Below are 21,527 nucleotides of genomic sequence, written 5' to 3'. Positions count from 1 at the left end.
CAATCTGGACTGCAAGGCCAAACTTTGGCTTTGTGAAAAATGTGACTTAGAAGCGGCCCGATGCCAGAATCAGCCTTTGAGCTGTGATCTGTGAGATCTTGTTGGTTCGTCTTGTCAAAATGGATTTCAAAATACAAACCCCGTTTCCATATGAGTTGGGAAATTGTGTTAGATGTAAATATAAACGGAATACAATGATTTGCAAATCCTTTTCAACCCATATTCAGTTGAATATGCTACAAAGACAACATATTTGATGTTCAAACTGATAAACAATTTTTTTTTTGCAAATAATCATTAACTTTAGACTTTGATGCCAGCAACACGTGACAAAGAAGTTGGGAAAGGTGGCAATGAATACTGATAAAGTTGAGGAATGCTCATCAAACACTTATTTGGAACATCCCACAGGTGAACAGGCAAATTGGGAACAAGTGGGTGCCATGATTGGGTATAAAAGTAGATTCCATGAAATGCTCAGTCATTCACAAACAAGGATGGGGCGAGGGTCACCACTTTGTCAACAAATGCGTGAGCAAATTGTTGAACAGTTTAAGAAAAACTTTTCTCAACCAGCTATTGCAAGGAATTTAGGGATTTCACCATCTACGGTCCGTAATATCATCAAAGGTTCAGAGAATCTGGAGAAATCACTGCACGTAAGCAGCTAAGTCCGTGACCTTCGATCCCTCAGGCTGTACTGCATCAACAAGCGACATCAGTGTGTAAAGGATATCACAACATGGGCTCAGGAACACTTCAGAAACCCACTGTCAGTAACTACAGTTGGTCGCTACATTTGTAAGTGCAAGTTAAAACTCTCCTATGCAAGGCGAAAACCGTTTATCAACAACACCCAGAAACACCGCCGACTTCTCTGGGCCCGAGATCATCTAAGATGGACTGATGCAAAGTGGAAAAGTGTTCTGTGGTCTGACTAGTTCACATTTCAAATTGTTTTTGGAAATATTCGACATCGTGTCATCCGGACCAAAGGGGAAGCAAACCATCCAGACTGTTATCGACGCAAAGTTCAAAAGCCAGCATCTGTGATGGTATGGGGGTGCATTAGTGTCCAAGGCATGGGTAACTTACACATCTGTGAAGGCACCGTTAATGCTGAAAGGTACATACAGGTTTTGGAACAACATATGCTGCCATCTAAGCGCCGTCTTTTTCATGGACGCCCCTGCTTATTTCAGCAAGACAATGCCAAGCCACATTCAGCACGTGTTACAACAGCGTGGTTTCGTAAAAAAAGAGTGCGGGTACTTTCCTGGCCCGCCTTCAGTCCAGACCTGTCTCCCATCGAAAATGTGTGGCGCATTATGAAGCGTAAAATACGACAGCGGAGACCCCGGACTGTTGAACGACTGAAGCTCTACATAAAACAAGAATGGGAAAGAATTCCACTTTCAAAGCTTCAACAATTAGTTTCCTCAGTTCCCAATCGTTTATTGAGTGTTGTTAAAAGGAAAGGTGATGTAACACAGTGGTGAACATGCCCTTTCCCAACTACTTTGGCACGTGTTGCAGCCATGAAATTCTAAGTTAATTATTATTTGCAAAAAACAAAGTTTATGAGTTTGAACATCAAATATCTTGTCTTTGTAATGCATTCAATTGAATATGGTTTGAAAAGGATTTGCAAATAATTGTATTCCGTTTGTATTTACATCTAACACAATTTCCCAACTCATATGGAAACGGGGTTTGTAAATCGTAAATTAAAACAGAATACAATGATTTGCAAATCCTTTTCAACTTACATTCAATTGAATAGACTGCAAAGGCAAGACATTTAATGTTCGAACTGAGAAACACATTTTTTTTTGTTGCAAATAATCATTAATTTAGAATTTAATGGCAGCAACACTTTGCAAAAGAGTTGGCAGAGGGGCATTTTTACCATTGTGTTACATGGCCTTTCCTTTTAACAACACTCAGTAAACGTTTGGGAACTGAGGAGACACATTTTTTAAGCTTTTCAGGTGGAATTATTTTCCATTGTTGCTTGATTTACAACTTAAGTTGTTCAATAGTCCGGGGTCTAAGTTGTTGTATTTTCCACTTCATAATGCACTACACATTTTCAATGGGAGACAGGTCTGGACTACAGGCAGGCCAGTCTGGTACCCGCACTCTTTTACTATGAAGCCATGCTGTTGTAACACGTGGCTTGGCATTGTCTTGCTGAAATAAGCAGTGGCGTCCATGATAACGTTGCTTGGATGGCAACATATGTTGCTCCAAAACCTGTATGTACCTTTCAGCATTAATGGGGCCTTCACAGATGTGTAAGTTACCCATGTCTTGGGCACTAATACACCCCATACCATCACAGATGCTGGCTTTTGAACTTTGTGCCTATAACAATCCGGATGGTTCTTTTCCTCTTTGGTCCAGAGGACACGACGTCCACAGTTTCCAAAAACAAATAAGTTCCAAATAAGTGTTTGATGAGCATTCCTCAACTTTCTCAGTCTTTTTTGCCACTTGTGCCAGGTTTTTTTTTTAACATGTTGCAGGCATCAAATTCCAAATGAGCTAATGTTTGCAAAAAACAACGTTTTCCAGTTACTTAACTTATCTTAATTTAATATAGGTTGAAAAGGATTTGCAAATCATTGTATTTTGTTTTTATTTACCATTTACACAACGTGCCAACTTCACTGGTTTTGGGGTCTGTGTTTTAGTTGTTGTGCGTGCGTACAAATGTTTTAGATTAGATTATCGTTCTCCTTTTTTTGTTGAGAAGCAACAAAATATAATTGTAGCTGTTTGCAAATGCATTAAGCATCAGTGGTTCTCAAACGTACCACTCAGAAAACACTTGGCCCTCCAAGTACCACCATAATGACCAACATTAAGGTACAGTAGCGTATTAGGCCCAAGTATTCATTAAAAAAACATTTAGTGTATTGAATATTTTCGGCTACTGTAGAATGACACACAGTTTGAACAGTAACACTGTGTTTGAATATAGGGAAACAAAACACTGTACTTTAATCAAGTGATAATGTGAGAATCACAGGGTTAGACAAGGTAGCACTTTTTCTTTGTTGCGTAGCGTGATTCAAATGCAGACCAAAATAAATAACTAGTCTGCTACCTAGACCGGTGTTTTTCAACCACTGTGCCGTGGGATACAGTCTGGTGTGCCGTGGGAGTTTATCTAATTTCACCTCCATCCATCCATCTTCTTCCGCTTATCCGAGGTCGGGTCGCGGGGGCAGCAGCCTAAGCAGGGAAGCCCAGACTTCCCTCTCCCCAGCCACTTCGTCCAGCTCCTCCCGGGGGATCCCGAGGCGTTCCCAGGCCAGCCGGGAGACATAGTCTTCCCAACGTGTCCTGGGTCTTCCTCGTGGCCTCCTACCGGTCGGACGTGCCCTAAACAACTCCCTAGGGAGGCGCTCGGGTGGCATCCTGACTAGATGCCCGAACCACCTCATCTGGCTCCTCTCGATGTGGAGGAGCAGCGGCTTTATTTTGAGCTCCCCCCGGATGGCAGAGCTTCTCACCCTATCTCTAAGGGAGAGCCCCGCCACCCGGCGGAGGAAACTCATTTCGGCCGCTTGTACCCGTGATCTTGTCCTTTCGGTCATAACCCAAAGCTCATGACCATAGGTGAGGATGGGAACGTAGATCGACCGGTAAATTGAGAGCTTTGCCTTCCGGCTCAGCTCCTTCTTCACCACAACGGATCGATACAGCGTCCGCATTACTGAAGACGCCGCACCGATCCGCTTGTCGATCTCACGATCCACTCTTCCCTCACTCGTGAACAAGACTCCGAGGTACTTGAACTCCTCCACTTGGGGCAAGATCTCCTCCCCAACCCGGAGATGGCACTCCACCCTTTTCCAGGCGAGAACCATGGACTCGGACTTGGAGGTGCTGATTCTCATCCCAGTCGCTTCACACTCAGCTGCGAACCGATCCAGTGAGAGCTGAAGATCCTGGCTAGATGAAGCCATCAGGACCACATCATCTGCAAAAAGCAGAGACCTAATCCTGCAGCCACCAATCCGAATCCCTTCAACGTCTTGACTGCGCCTAGAAATTCTGTCCATAAAAGTTGTGAACAGAATCGGTGACAAAGGGCAGCCTTGGCGGAGTCCAACCCTCACCGGAAACGTGTCCGACTTACTGCCGGCAATGCGAACCAAGCTCTGACACTGATCATACAGGGAGCGGACCGCCACAATCAGACAGTCCGAAACCCCATATTCTCTGAGCACTCCCCACAGGACTTCCCGAGGGACACGGTCGAATGCCTTCTCCAAGTCCACAAAGCACATGTAGACTGGTTGGGCAAACTCCCATGCACCCTCAAGGACCCTGCCGAGAGTATAGAGCTGGTCCACAGTTCCACGACCAGGACGAAAACCACACTGTTCCTCCTGAATCCGAGGTTCGACTATCCAGCGTAGCCTCCTCTCCAGTACACCTGAATAGACCTTACCGGGAAGGCTGAGGAGTGTGATCCCACGATAGTTAGAACACACCCTCCGGTTCCCCTTTTTAAAGAGAGGAACCACCACCCCGGTCTGCCAATCCAAAGGTACTGCCCCCGATGTCCACGCGATGCTACAGAGTCTTGTCAACCAAGACAGCCCCACAGCATCCAGAGCCTTAAGGAACTCCGGGCGGATCTCATCCACCCCCGGGGCCTTGCCACCGAGGAGCTTTTTAACTACCTCAGCAACCTCAGCCCCAGAAATAGGAGAGCCCACCACAGATTCCCCAGGCACTGCTTCCTCATAGGAAGACGTGTTGGTGGGATTGAGGAGGTCTTCGAAGTATTCCCTCCACCGATCCACAACTTCCGCAGTCGAGGAATCTATTTGGGTTAAAAAATATTTTTTGCAAACCAGTAATTATAGTCTGCAAATGATGTGTTGTTGTTGAGTGTCGGTGCTGTCTAGAGCTCGGCAGTGTAACCGTGTAATACTCTTCCATATCAGTAGGTGGCAGCAGGTAGCTAAAGTCGGAAACAGCGAGAGGCAGAATGCAGGTAAAAAGGTATCTAATGCTCAAACCAAAAATAAACAAAAGGTGAGTGCCCCTAAGAAAAGCCATTGAAACTTAGGAAAGGCTATGCAGAACGAAACTACAACTGAACTGGCTACAAAGTAAACAAAAACAGAATGCTCGACGACAGCAAAAACTTACTGTGGAGCATAGAGCACAAAGTACATCCCAACATGACGTGACAATCAACAATGTCCCCACAAAGAAGGATGAAAACAACTGAAATATTCTTGATTGCTAAAACAAAGTTTATGCGGGAAATATCGCTCAACGGAAGACATGAAACTGCTACAGGAAAATACCAAAAAAAAAGAAAAAAGCCACCAAAATAGGAGCGCAAGACAAGAACTAAAACACTACACAAAAGAAAAGCCCAAAAAAGTCCAAATGAGTCAGGGCGTGATGTGACAGGTGGTGACAGTACACCTACTTTGAGTCAAGAGTTATATTGATAGTTATGGTTTAAAGTCATATCCAACGACTTTTTACTGTCAAATGAGTTTAATTTTTTAATGATGTCTGCTGGTGGTGTGCCTCCGCATTTTTTCAACGCAAAAAATGTGCCTTGGCTCAAAAAAGGTTGAAAAACACTGTCCTAGACTATGTCCCCTCGAGGCACGGAACCCCTCTCGGCCTCAGCTCACTCTGACATGGCTCCTAGCACGCCTGCTTGTGATTGGTCGGGTGCTTTGTGTTGCGCAACCTTAATGCCTGCAGTAAACTGAATGTCCCTTGGACTAAAACTCAGACGGATGCTCCTTCAGGTATGTTGCCCGTGGTCTCCACCCGGGCCTTGTCCAACTTTGAGCTCACTCTCAGCCCCGACGGCACCCGCGTGGGCAACCACCGCTGCTCCAACCTGCTGGACTACTCCGAGGTCAAGACGCGCCACGGCTTCCTCACCGACGCCACCAGGAACCCGGAGGTGATCGGCGAGACGGCGCCCTACCAGTACAGCGCCTCGCTGAGGGGCGCCGGCACGCTGCGCTTCTACCGCAACCTCAACCTGGAGGCGTGTCTGTGGGAGTTCAGCAGCTACTACGACATGTCCGAGCTGCTCAGCGACTGCGGGGGCACCATCGGGACTGATGGACAGGTAAGAGGCCCGACCCTCACCTTTGACCCCCTTTTCTCTTCTCCAGACGTGAGGAGTGAGTAGAGCAGCACAGGAATGTGGACTCACTAGTGAGCAGTCAGCTTTGTCACTAAAGCCCCCCCTCCATTAAAAAATCTTCTTAATCAGGGGGTTCTTAGCCTTTTTGACATTGGAGCCCTTTTTTTCCACTACAGAGGGGCCCGGGGCCCACTCAAATATTTACACTGAATTTATAATCTTACTCTTGATTTTAGATGTATCTAACCTACTTAAAGTTTGCATCATACTTGCCAACCTTGAGACCTCCGATTTCGGGAGGTGGGGGGTGGGGGGGTGGGGCGGGGCGTGGTTAAGAGGGGAGGAGTATATTGACAGCTAGAATTCACCAAGTTAAGTATTTCATACATACATATATATATATATATATATATATGGAAATGTGCAAACAAAACTGTGTTTAGATAATTGATACTTCAAACTTGCATAAATAAATATTAAGGAATATAACATAACTTGGCTTCTGAGAGTTTCAAAATGTAATGAATAAAATGCTAAAGTTGTTGATAAACAAGCAATTATTTTAATAATTAAATATGGTCATTTTAAATGAATTATTATGATAATTTAAAATCAATTATTTCAAATATGTTTATTTTAATGTATAATTCTATGGCTGGATGTAATAAGGAGTCACGAAAAAATACAAATAAAAATACAATTAATTTTGATGTTTTTAGCAAAATATAGTAAAAATGTATTTAGTTTTTGTTTTTTTTAATTAATAAATATATTTATTTTTAGGTAAAATAAACATAATAATACAATTTATCTCTAGTCTGGATGATTTAGTTCTTGTCACCCTGTTGTCCTCCCGTCGTGAAAAAAGGCTGTCCTCACTCAGGTCCGCATGGAGCTGGAGGGGGCGTGGCTTCCAGCTCCGGCTGAAAATCGGGAGATTTTCGGGAGAATATTTGTCCCGGGAGGTTTTCGGGAGAGGCACTGAATTTCGGGAGTCTCCCGGAAAATTCGGGAGGGTTGGCAAGTATGGTTTACATACAAAGGGGTGTCCAAACTGCGGCTCGCGGACCAAGTGCTGCCCGCCGGCGTCTTCCATTTGTCCTTTGAGACGTCATGACTTCAGTAAAGCGAGTGTTTTCAAATTGTGACACATTTAATGCCATTTTGTGGACAACGAGAGTAAGTCCAATCAATGATGCTGAGATTTTCTTTGTACTAACAGCACAGCATCTACAGTATATATATGTATATGTGACACAATCCAAACAACCTTCCCTAGTCATGCAAAAAACATAAAGGTCAACAAACTTGGTCACACATAACACAAACTGCTGATTGAACTTAGTGGGTATTATAAAAAAAAATGTTCAAACACCTTACAAAATTCTAAATTTCTTGATGCATGTTAACTGTTAGCATGCTAACTTTATCATATTAGCTTATTTAGCTATTTTTGCAGTTTTTCACCTCAAAGTCATATATTTTGGTATTTGATCCATGTCAGCTGTTAGCATGATGTTAAAATGCTATTGATTGATTGATTGAGACTTTTATTAGTAGGTTGCACAGTGAAGTACATATTCCGTACAATTGACCACTAAATGGTAACACCCGAATAAGTTTTTCAACTTGTTTAAGTCGGGGTCCAACTAACTTTAGCATACCAGTTTTTTTTAGTTTTTTTTAGCTATTATCGCAGAGTCATACATGTTTTATACATGATGTATCTTAATTCTACTATGCTAGCTTTTGTAGCTAATTTTTCAGATGTTCACTTAAGAGTTGTATTTTTTTATTACCCGATGCCATTTTTGGCTAGCATGCTTATTAGCATTTACAAGGGATTTTCTACCAAAATAGATATTTCTAGTTAATGAATATATTTTAAATACCATATAAATGTTACACAATATATTATAGTCAAATAAAAGCAGTTTTAATTATAGCTGATCTGACGGCTATGTTTTTTCAAGTTGTTTAATTTGCAATTTTATTTAATTTTTGAATATCCAAATTTAGGCTAGTATTTTTTTTTACACAGCACTTCATTTTTTTTATTTTTTTTATTTTTTGAATTTTTTAAAATTGTTGTCTTTTCAGTGTCAATCCAATCATCTTTATAATAATGTTTTCATGTTTGCTGTGTTAAATGCTCTTATGTGTCCTAAAAATAAATAAATAAATAAATAAATAAATAGACAAATAAATAAACAAATACAAATACATTTAAATGAAAAAAAAAGAAAATAATACATACATTTAAAAAAATAAAATAAATAAATAAATAAACAAAAAAAATTATATATATATATATATACAGTATATATATATATATATATATATATATATATATATATATATATATATATATATATATATATATATATATATATATATATATATATATATATATATATATACATATGTTTATTGTCCAAAAACCCCAAGCTGTGGGTCACCAAAGGAGGACTGATGTACATCTACAAATTATCTAATATCCCAAGATCTTAATGCAGTGTAATTATGCACAGAGAGCGAATATTATCATTAATAAATGAGGTGTTAGTCGATACAGCCAAGTTTATATGGGTCATTATTACTGCGTGTTTGCTACTACACACAGAGATTAAAAGATAAATTAAGAATTGCTGGCCGCAGGTTGCTTGCTTGTTTAATCAATGCCACAAATAAACCGTGGCACCGTGCAGCTTGAATTATTGATACCCAGAAAGGAAAGGTTGCTGTGGTTTTCTCTCCTTAAAGAGGGAGAGACATGGAGGTGGAGGGGTCACGTGTTTGCTGCTATAAAGATACGTTGTGGTCGAGGTTCAGGAGGATCAACTGTGGAAAAAAGAGGCTTTTGTAGTGGGGACTAATGGAGGGATGACCCACTGCTGTGTCATGTCACAGTTTAGCAGGAGCACATGAAGCCATTGTGTCAGGAGGACTTCCAGCCATGATGCTTGGCGCCCGCAGGCTGCACAGGAAGGCAGGCAGGCACACGTGTGACAGGTCAGACGGAAGGTGCACAGATACCTGGCTCGTGGACCAGCGCTTGTTGGAACAGGCCGCGTGCATTTTGAACTTTTGAACACACTTGGAAGTCAATGCTGGTTTTTACGGGCAGATCCAAGGAGGATTTTTTTTAATAATATCTCCTAGGTCTACTTTGCATTTATGATATCAAGGGAGATGTTGTTATAATGTGATTGTTTTGTTTTGTTTGCTTGACGGTCAGGTAGGTTTGAGTTGGATGGCAAGGCTAATTAGCATGAAAAGTGGCAATTAAAAAAGACACTAGAAAGCTCCATTACATCATACTACAGCCAAATACCAAGTAAACGTGCCCCCTAGTGGCTGCGTACAGTATAGGTATGAAACCATCTGATTGTTTTTTTAAAGAGCCCTCCAATAATTCTGAATACATCAACATCCGTTATCAAGCAATAAGTGAAGCTTTTATTGCTCAAATACACAACTCTCCGTCAGTCCAGAATGTCCTTTAAGATAAAAAAATGTACGATTTAAAGCAGGGGTCACCAAACAGATCCAGCCCGCCAGCGTCCAAAATCCGTCCCGCGGGAAGTCCCAACTTTAAAAAAAAAAAGCAATTTTCTACCGCGTGTTACTCTCGGTGTCTCCTAGTCGCTCAGGCAAGTCATATTGTCTAAAAATGCATTTTCCCATCGATAACGTGACATCATTGCGCTCGGAATATTAAGTTAAAGTTAAAGTACCAATGATTGTCACACACACACTAGGTGTGGCGAAATTATTTTCTGCATTTCACCCATCACCCTCGATCACGCCCTGGGAGGTGAGGGGAGCAGTGGGCAGCAGCGGTGGCCACGCCCGGGAATCACTTTTGCTGATTTAACCCCCAATTCCAACCCTTGATGCTGAGTGTCAAGCAGGGAGGTAATTGGCTCCCATTTTTATAGTCGGATACTCTAACCACTAGGCCACTGAGTAGGTGTACACATACATACATACATACATACATATATATATATATATATATATATATATATATATATATATATATATATATATATATATATATATATATATATATATATATATAATATATATATATAAATACATGCATAAATGTACATTACAGGCCAAAAGTTTGGACACACCTTCTCATTTCAATGCGCTTTCTTTATTTTCATGACTGTTTACATTGTATATTGCCACTGAAGGCATCAAAACTATGACACCTGTGAAGTGAAAACCCTTTCAGGTGACTACCTCTTGAAGCTCATCGAGAGAATGCCAAGAGTGTGCAAAGCAGTAATCAGAGCAAAGGGTGGCTTTTTTCAAGAAACTAGAATATAAAACAGGATTTCAGTTATTTCAGCTTTTTTTTGTGAAGTACATAACTCCACATGTGTTCATTCATAGTGTTGATGCCTTCAGGGACAATCTACAATGTAAATAGTCATGAAAATAAAGAAAACGCATTGAAAAGAAGGTGTGTCCAAACTTTTGGCCTGTACTGTATATATATATATATACACAGCCCGGCCCCCGGCCACATTGTTTTAACCCAATGTGGCCCCCGAGTCAAAAAGTTTGGGGACCCTTGATTTAAAGTATGGGTGTCCCGATCCGATATTGATATCGGTCCGACATCAGCAAAAGTATCGCCTTGTGTCTAAAAAAAAACATCTAATTGTCCTCCAATAAGCACACAATATTTTTCCATTAAGGACACTTCTTACGTACTGTATGTCTATCTTGTGTGCTAGTGTGTGCTTAGCTGTTGTGTAGCTGCTAGCTCCTCGTGGCCTAAAAAACCTAGCATGTTTACCTTTTGTAAACAACTTGGCTATTTTTTGCATCTTATCTACATATTTATAATTAACATACAAAGTCTCCAAGGCAGAATCGTATTAAAAATTGCCTGTAACAAACGTGTCCGCATCATTCAACTTACTGCGTCATGAGCCGAACGTAAAGAATAATTACATTAAAAAATGACCAGCATAAGTCCATTCCAGACGGTTTATAATGAATAGGTTAGTGTTTTGTCATACTAATTTCACTTAATCAAACATTTTCTAACATTCCATACTACAAAGTACCAAAAGTTTGTATGATTCCTGCTGATATACCGAATCAATATCGATATCAAGGCTCCATTATTGGTGTGGTATTAAAAGTGAAAACCCTTCATTTAAAGTCCAGTGCGGGCCCCACTGCTCATTAGCATTAAAGCTACAGTACAGTGTTTTTGTGTCTGGTCACACGATAACAGGAGACGAGAATAAAACTACTATTCCTATTAAGCGACACACCTGCCCACTTTGGCGCAGGACCGTGTTTTGTTCCGGAAAAAGGCCCCCAGTTCCTCTTCTTTGTGCAAATCTACTGGCGGAACGCTGAGTGGGTTTCAGTGAGAGCAGCGTGGGTGGTTTGGCAGAGGAAGCAATGCATTCTGGTTATTGTACGTGTTCTGTCCTCACAATTGTGTCCCCACTTTCCTCTTGGCAGCAGCCTCAAAAAAAAAAAAAAAAGACAACATTTTTTTTTTTTTTCAAAAACACTTCAAATGTTTGATTGGCACTGAACACATCTTTTCCATCTTGCTCATGGAGTTGCACTAAACAGTCATTAGCGTTTCCTTTATGGCGGAAATGTGTTGCCAAGGCCAAACTTAATGAGCCGCTCATTGCCAGCAGCTTGAACACTCAACTAGCAAACAGTAGCCACGCCCACCTGCACCGTCGTGATGGCGACCAACACACATGTACAGTAACTGGGTCAAACAGTAATAAGTTTACAGTGACACCCATTGAAGGAGATTTTAAACGAATGCTACATGAATACATTGCATTATCTTTGGAAAGGCAAACATTTACTAAATTGTGGGACTTTAGCATGTGGAATATCGTCACAAATTGCAGCATTCCCAGATGAATACATTGTTGTGATCTTTAATTTTTTTATTATCATTATCAGTTGTTTTGTTTTTCAAAAATCATTTTGTAAATTCATTCAACTCACATTTGTTATTACTTTTACGATGTGTAAAAGAATAGATTTCCTTTTCTATTTTTCCTTTTTTTTTTTACCAAATGGGTTTTTAAAATCATAATTAAATGGGTTGTACTTGTATAGCGCTTTTCTACCTTCAAGGTACTCAAAGCGCTTTGACACTACTTCCACATTTACCCATTCACACACACATTCACACACTGATGGAGGGAGCTGCCATGCAAGGCGCTAACCAGCACCCATCAGGAGCAAGGGTGAAGTGTCTTGCTCAGGACACAACGGACATGACGAGGTTGGTACTAGGTGGGGATTGAACCAGGGACCCTCGGGTCGCGCACGGCCACTCTTCCACTGCGCCACGCCGTCATAATTAAGATTTTTTTTTTTTTAAACGTTTTATTTTATGGTATTTAAGGAATAAATGAGATACATAAACATTTATTTTTTATTTATTTAATTATTGTGATCTATCAAATATTTGTTTTACTTTTATGGTACTGAAAAGATAAATGTGTTAAAAAAAAATGTGTAATATAATTTGTTTTTTCTATTTTTATTGTTCTTAAAATAATCAATATAATATTTTTTTTTTAATTGTTTTTTGTACTTAAAATAATACATGTGATGCATCGTTAATAATATTTTAATGGTACTTAAAATGTAATATACAATGTTCTCTTATTTTCATGGTGTTTGATACAACCATTGTTATTAACTTATGTGTCAAAATAAATGTGGAATATACATTTTTTTCCTATTTTATTTTACTTAAAATAATACATTGTTAAAAACTATTTTAATGGTACCTAAAATGTAATATAAAATGTTTTCTTATTTTCATGGTGCTTGAAACAACCATTGTGATACATCAAACAAAAGTATTTGTATGGTTCTTAAAATAATAAATGTATAATGTCATTTTTTTTAAAGTCTTTATTTTTATAGTACCGGATTTTTCGGAGTATAAGTCGCACCGGAGTATAAGTCGCACCTGACGAAAATGCATAATAAAAAAGGAAAACAACATATATAAGTCGCACTATGAAAAAAACTGCGACTTATAGTCCGAAAAATACGGTCCTTAAAATAATCAATGTGATACATCATTTAAAAAAGTAATGCTACTTAAAATGACAAATGTGGAATATAATTTTTTTTTCTATTTTATTGTACTTCAAATAATCAATATATTACTTCATAAAAAAATGGGCTTTTATTGTACTTAAAATAATACATCGTTAAAAAATATTTTATTTGGTACTTAAAATGTAATATAAAATGTTTTATTATTTTCATGGTGCTTGAAACAACCATTGTGATACATCAAAAACAAGTAATAGTATGGTTCTTAAAATAATACATGTATAATGTCATTTTTTTTAAAGTCTTTATTTTTATAGTACTTAAAATAATCAATGTGATACATCATTTAAAAAAAATAATGCTACTTAAAATGATAAATGTGTCAAAATAAATGTAGAATATACATTTTTTTTCCTATTTTGTTTTACTTAAAATAATATATCGTTAAAAAATATTTTAATGTACCTAAAATGTAATTGTGATACATCATAAAAAAGTATTTGTATGGTTCTTAAAATAGTACATGTGTAATATAATAAAACAATAAAAATAACAAGTAAAAAAAGGTTTTATTTTTGTAGTACTAAAAATAATCAATGTGATACATCATTAAAAAAATAATGCAACTTAAAATGACAAATGTGCAGTATCAAACTTATTTTTTTTACTTTGATGGTGCTTTAAATATTGATTGTGCAATGTTATTTTAAAATGTATTTTATGGTACTTGATTTAATTATTATGATCTATCAGATATTTGTTTTACTTTTGAGGTACTGAAAAAATAAATGTGTTTAAATAAATGTCTAATATAAAAACATTTATATTTTTATTGTTGTTAAAATAATCAATATAATATTTCATTAAAAATGTGTTTTTTTGTACTTAAAATTATATATATATATATATATATATATATATATATATATATATATATATGTATATATATATATGTATATATATATATATATATATATATATATATATATATATATATCGTTAAAAATATTTAAATGTTACTTAAAATGTAATATAAAATGTTTTCTTATTTTCACGGTGCTTGAAACAGCCATTGTGATACATCATAAAAAAGTATTTGTATGGTTCTTAAAATAGTACATGTGTAATATAATAATAAAAATAAAAAAAGTTACTTTTTTTAGTACTAAAAATAATCAATATCATTTAAAAAATAATGCTACCTAAAATGATAAATGTGCAGTATCATATTTTTTTTACTTTGATGGTGCTTAAAATAATGGATGTGCAATGTTATTTAAAAAAATAATTGTATGGTACTTAAAAAAGGAAATGTGATATATCTCCTTTTTTTTTTTTACTTTTGTGGTACTTGAAATAATATGATACATTTCTTTTTTTTTTTTTTACTTTGTGGTACTGGAAATAACAAATATGCTATATCATTAAAAAAAAACACTTGTAGTGCAGTAAAAATAATACATGTGTAATACAAACATTTTTTTGATTTTTATGGTACCTAAAATCATAAATGTGCTTCCCTATAGTACTTAAAATAATCAATATGATACATCATTGAAAAAAATACTTGAATTTTACTTAAAATTATAAATGTGCAGTATCATTTTTATTTATTTATTTAACTTTAATGGTCCTTAAAATAATAAATGTGCAATATTATTAAAAAATATTTTTATGGTATTTAAAATAATAAATGTGTTTTTTCTTATCTTACTGGTACTTAAAAGACCAATGCGATACATTATTTAAAATATATATATTGTATGTTGTTAAAAATAATAAATATTAAAAAAACATTGTTGATGGTACTTAAAATAATGGCAATGCAAGTTTATTTATAGAGCATATTTTGTAGACGAGACAAATTAAAAATCATAAAATAAAATCATCATTAAAATGATTATTATTAAAAATAACATCAAAGAGTGTAGATAAAATACTTAAATTACAATAAAAATAATTGTATTTTACTTAAAATAAGGAATGTAACACATTAAAAATACATGTACTTTTATAGTAATACATTTGCAATATCATAAACATTTTAATCAACATGTATGGTATTTAAAATATTACATGTTACATCATAATCATTTTACAGTATATAAAACACAAAAAAAACTTTTGAATTTGAGCTTGCTTTATTATTGGAATTTGACATTTATAACTTTTCTTAACATATAACAAATGGGCCGTGCCCACTCGGATACATAGTGGTGGTCTACAGTCATGCACGTGATAGCAATTTTTACATTTGCCTCTTTTTTTTTTTTTTTGTTATGAACCTTCAAAAGACAGCTACATGAACATATAGATTGTCATAAACCAATGGTAAACACACAGTGGCTACGTGGTGGTGGTCTGTGGTCTACATGACATGATTGATATAACAGATGGTGGGTTGTCCCCTGCAGGTGCTGAACCTGGTCCAGTCCTACGTGACCCTGCGTGTCCCCCTCCACGTGTCCTACGTCTTCCACTCCCCCGTGGGTGCAGGCGGCTGGCAGCACTTTGACCTTCAGTCGGAGCTGAGGCTGACCTTCGTGTACGACACCGCCATCTTGTGGCGGGACGGCATCGGCAGCCCGCCGGGCGCGGAGCTGCAAGGTGGTGACGAACGTTGACCGTCTTGTTGTTGGAACGCACAAATAAACGCTTTTCATGCTGCCTCTGCAGGCGCCTTGTACCCGACCAGCATGCGCATCAACGAGCAGGGTCGACTGGTGGTCAACTTCCGCACCGAGGCGCGATTCCGAGGCCTGTTCGTCTCCGCTCATCCTGGTAGGTTGGACACAATATTAGGTACACTTGCACTGTCCACTGCAAAGGTGTCAGAGTGGCTTTGTGGAGTAACAGTCAATACATACACATATACACCTCGTTACACCGGTGATTTTCAACCACTGTGCCGTGGGAAATTATGCAACTTCACCTAATTGGTCCAAAAAATATTTTTTTGCAAATCAATAATCATAATGTGCCGTTGTCTAGTGCCTGTGCTGTGTAGAGCTTGGCAGGGTAATCTTGTAATACTCCATTACATATTATTAAAATGCTTTGTAGAAGTCGGAACGCGTTTAGGGTGGTTTGTCGTGATCCCAATATGCAGAGCACAGCGGGAGACAGGGTGCAAAAAAAAAAGTCAGTGTTCAAAAACAAGAAAAAAAATAAATAAATTAGGGGTATTTTACTTGAACTAAGCAAAATTATCTGACAATAGAACAAGAAAATTCGGCTTGTCAAGACTTTCCAAAACAAGTAAAATGAGCTAACCTCAATGAACTCAAAAATACCTTAAAATAAGTATATTCTCACTAATAACAAGTGCACTTTTCTTGGTATAAAAAAAATGAGACCTTTTTGTTCAATATGTTGAAAAATATTCTTAAATGCCAGTGCCATTATCTTGACATAATGATATGCGCTCGGCATTACATTTCTTGAAACCAGCAAACTTATACTAAAAACTAGTTTATTGTTTTTAATGGAAAGGCAACAAGGCAACCGCTTGTTACTCTCGGGGTCTCCTAGCCGCTCAGTCAAATCGTATTGTCTAAAAATGCATTTTTCCATCGATAACATGACATCATCGCGCCAAGTGCGTGCTCTTTCAGTCAATTAGTGCGCATAAATACAGCCCGGCCCCCGGCCCAAATTGTTTTAATTGTAATTTTGAGGAATTTATCTGAATGTGCATTAATTATTTCTGTTCAAAATTGTTTAAAATGTCAAATGTTAAATGTTTAAATATTAACTGTCAGTTTACTGGACTGTGCCAACTGTACAGTAGAGTACTATATGAGTATGTATTTTCTATTGTTTCATTGAAAATAAAACAGCAAAGTCCATTTGGCTGTCATCTGTTTTAATTATGAGATTAAAAAAAATGTTCATGCTTAAAGTAAGAAATGATTACTTTAAAAAAGTAGTTTTATACTTGTGAGTGTTGATGACACAGCTTTGCAACACTTGATATTCTAGTTTCAAGCATGTTTTACTCAATATAGCTCATAAAATATCAGCAACAAGCTGTAATATCTTACTGAGATCATTTAGGACCAAAACACTTAAAACAAGTAAAACACTCTAACATAAAATCTGCTTAGTGAGAAGAATTATCTTATCAGACAGAAAATAAGCAAATATCACCCTTATTTGAGATATTTAATCTTACTTAGATTTCAGTTTTTGCAGTGTGCAGGTAAAAAGGTATGTAACGCTTAAACCAAAAATTAACAAAAGGCAAGTCCCGCTAGGAAAATGCACTGAAGCATAGGGATTGCTATGCAAAACAAAAGTAAAACTGAATTGGCTACAAAGTCAACAAAAACAGAATGCTGGACGACAGCAAAAACTTACAGCGTGTGGAGCAAAGACGGCATCCACAAAGCACATCCGTACATGACATGACAATCAACAATGTCCCCACAAAGAAGGATAGCGTACGCACAACTTAAATAGTCTTGATTGCCAAAACAAAGCAGATGCGGGAAATAGCACTCAAAGGAAGGCGTGAAGCTGCTACAGGAGAACACCAACAAAACAGGAAGGGTCACCAAAATAATAGCGCAAGACAGGAACTAAAGCACTACACACAGGAAACAACAACAAACTCAAAATAAGGCACGACAACCTGGTGGAGTTTCATTTTTTAATCTTGTCTGCTGGTGATGTTACTCCGTATTTTTTTTTATGAAAAAAATGTGCCTTGGCTCAAAAAAGGTTGAAAAACACTGCGTTACACAACATCAGCAACTGTTTTTGATTATTATATTTCACTGCTTGTGTATTACTCTTACTACTCGTATCCACTTTAAAATATTCTCCTCACTTTCAAAGCCATCCATAACCTTTCTCCATCATATCTCTCTGACCTGCTCCATGTCGCCACGCCCTCACGTTCCCTAAGATCCTCTTCATCCATCCATCTCACTGTCCATTTATTTAAACTGTCCACCATGAGTACCCGAGCTTTCAGCCGCTCTGCCCCACATCTTTGGAACTCTTTGCCACCAGACCTTCGTAACTTAGACTCAATATCCCTCTTCAAATCATCGTTTCTTCTTTATCTTTGTTGTTGTTATTGTTGTTGTTTTTATCCAATTTTATTTTATTGTTTTAATTTTGTACGGTGTCCTTGAGTGCCCAAAAAGGTGCCTTATAAATAAAATGTATTATTATTATTATTATTATTATTATTATTATAATTAAGCTGTTTGTTTACATGCTTTTTTTTTTATTTCTCTTTGCTATTTGGGCTTATTGGACCTTAATTAGAATAAAAACCAAGAATCATCTTTTTATATGATGTACTTAGTCCATAAGTAACAAACGTGTACTTCATGTTTAGTGACATGCTAATTCTTATTTTTACACCTTTTTTTCCCCCAAATTCCATTGTATGGTATACTCTTCTGACACCACCAGATGGCAGTATAAGTGTCCACATAAGCACATAAGACCCCAATTCAGTAGTGTACACAATTTTGGAAATAAGAGCTAAAAGGTGCTGTCCACGCATGTGGCCAACTCAGCCTTTAGAGGTTAGATGTATGTTGTTTATTTATGTATTTATTTATTTTGATAATGTGATTTAATTTTTTTTATTTTAATGGTGATTTGTCTTGTTTTTTATATTTAATTTTATATATTAAGTGTATTAATGAGGATGTGTCTTGTTAATTTTGTATTTATTTTTTGTGATAATGTGATTTGTTATTTATTTTTTTTATGATGATTTGTCTTGTTTTTTTTTTATTTTATATTTTTAATGATGATGTGGCTTGTTTTTTTATTTTATTATTTTTTTATTATTTATTTTTGTATTTTATGATGATGTATATTGTTTTTAAATTATGTTTTTATGATAATGTGTCTTATATTTTCTTTTCTTTTTCTCTTTTTCTCTTTTTCTCTTTTTCTCTTTTTCTTTTTTATTTTTTTTATTTTTTATTTTATTATTTATGATTATTTGTCTTGTTTTTTTATGTTTTATTTTATTTAATTTTTTTGATGATGTAGCTTGTTTTTTCATGTTTTATTTTTAAGATGTGTCTTGTTTTTTTTACATTTTATTATCTTTATTTATTTATTTTTATGACGATATTTCTTGTTTTTCATGGTCAGCCTCTGCCCTCACCTCCATGGTCATGTGTGCCGACCACCCGGGTTTGACCTTTAACCTCAGCCTGGTGAGGAGCGAGCCCACCTACAATCATCCCATCCAGCAGTGGACCTTCGTCTCCGACTTTGCTGTGAGGAAACATTTTGTCACTGGAGTTCTTGTTCCGTGGTGTGAAGTGGTGATGACCTGGCCTGCAGGTGCGCGACTACTCGGGCACGTACACGGTGAAGCTGCTGCCGTGCACGTCGCCGCCCAGCCTGGAGTTCACCATCCCTCCTGTGTGCAATCCCAGGGAGCCCGTGACCTTTGACCTGGACATCCGATTTCAGCAGGTAGACCAATGATGATGTAATAATAGTAAGAATAATTGTACATGTTTAAAGTCATCATTTTACAAGAATTAAGGTGCACTACTCTGGGATAATTTTTATATATTAAAAAAATAGGAAACTTATTTTATATGAAATACTGAAATATTTATTGTTGTTCCAGAAGAAAAACAATATGGTTTTGTAATAGAATGACATTTTATTTTGCATTCTTTTTACAAAATAAAATATGTTGTATTTAATGTGTAGATCAAATTGACATGACATTATATCTGCAATGAAAAAAGTTTTTAAAAAGGGGACCGGGGGGGAGGGTTTGATTCAGAATTTTATGTTGTGATATTTGTGCAAAAACATTAAATTATGTGAATATAGTTGAATTATTTCTTCTAGAAAAAAACATTGTAAGGGTAGAAGACATGCAAAGTAAAATTTGGTTATAGTATTTTTAGAATAAAGTGGTAATACTACATGGATGTTGTGATTTTAAAATAATATTCCTGTAATATTGTCATTTAAAAAGCTTCATTTTCAAAGGAATTAACAATTGAATGCAAAAATATCTTACCAGAAATACACTGTAATTTAGTCAAATAAATTGTTATTTTTAAAAAGTTATTTTACAAGACTATAAGTCCCCAAAAAATGATAATATTGCATGAACAAAGGCAAGGTTTAAAAAAATAAATAAAATAAAAATAAAAGAAATAGCTGTAGTATTGTAAGACAATGCAAAAAAAATACTTTTTATTTTGACAACAGAAAAAGTCAGAGATTAGGAGGTTTAGGAAAATGAAGTTGTTATATTTAGTAGAACATTTTGGAAAAATCTAATTTGATTATAGTATCAATCAATCAACGTTTATTTATATAGCCCTAAATCACAAGTGTCTCAAAGGGCTGCACAGTTCCCACACTCTAGTAATTTTAGAATAAAGTGGTAATACTACATAGATATTGTAATTTTACAATACAATACAATGTTGTGATATTTGTGCAAAAACTTTAAATGATGTGATTTTTATTATTATTTCTTGGAGAAAAACATAAGTGTAGAAGACATGTTATGAATGTCACGAGACGAAGAAGTCAGATATTGCAGGAAAAAGTGTTAATATTGCGAAAATAAAGTTTTAATTTTGCAAGAAAGAAATACAATTTGTGAGACAAAAATCCTGGTAATAACAACAAAAATAATATTAGTACAATTTATGGGGGGATTCAGGTTGAAATTATACAGGAAAAAAATTAATTTGTGCAACAAACATTTTGATGACAATAATAATAATAATGACATTTAAGGGGGGAAATTTGTCTGAAAATTAGTTAATTTTATGGAAAGACAAATTGTGTTATTACACAAAAGCATGAAATTATGAGAAAATATATGTTTTTATTTTAGGAAAACACCATCACTGTAAATTTAAAAGATGTATGATGAGACAAAAATCCTGATATATTTTTATCATCGTAGGACATTATGATAATACACAAAATGTAAAAAAAAAAACATGATTTATTATTATTAATAAGGTTTTTAATACAATTTAATGGAAATAAAATATTTGTCATTTTACCAGACATACAAAAGTTGTAATTTGACTAGAAAGTAGTTGAAATTTTACAAGAAATTAGTAGTCTTTTTTCCATATGTATGTATGTATGTATGTATGTAAATATGTATGTATATATATATGTGTATATATGTATGTGTATATGTATGTATTTATATATGTATAGGTATTTATATATATATATGTATGTATGTATTTACATATATGTATGTAAGCATTTATATGCATATGTATATATATATATATGTATTTATATGTATGTATCC

At 36.0% G+C, this 21,527-nt stretch overlaps 1 protein-coding gene across 1 annotated transcript in view; it reads left to right on the top strand.

The window, feature by feature from the left end:
* frem2b (FRAS1 related extracellular matrix 2b) overlaps window positions 1-21,527 on the top strand; it is a 230,062-nt gene that overhangs the window by 197,225 nt on the left and 11,310 nt on the right. Inside the window, exons 16-20 of the mRNA XM_061972514.1 lie at window positions 5,799-6,130; window positions 15,649-15,841; window positions 15,911-16,015; window positions 19,361-19,488; window positions 19,556-19,690. Coding sequence (XP_061828498.1) covers window positions 5,799-6,130; window positions 15,649-15,841; window positions 15,911-16,015; window positions 19,361-19,488; window positions 19,556-19,690 — 893 coding nt within the window. The remainder of the gene's footprint in view (window positions 1-5,798; window positions 6,131-15,648; window positions 15,842-15,910; window positions 16,016-19,360; window positions 19,489-19,555; window positions 19,691-21,527) is intronic.

This window comes from Nerophis lumbriciformis, linkage group LG17, assembly GCF_033978685.3.
Source record: "Nerophis lumbriciformis linkage group LG17, RoL_Nlum_v2.1, whole genome shotgun sequence".
NCBI lineage: Eukaryota > Metazoa > Chordata > Actinopteri > Syngnathiformes > Syngnathidae > Nerophis > Nerophis lumbriciformis.
This window is presented reverse-complemented; position numbering and strand designations above follow the sequence as displayed.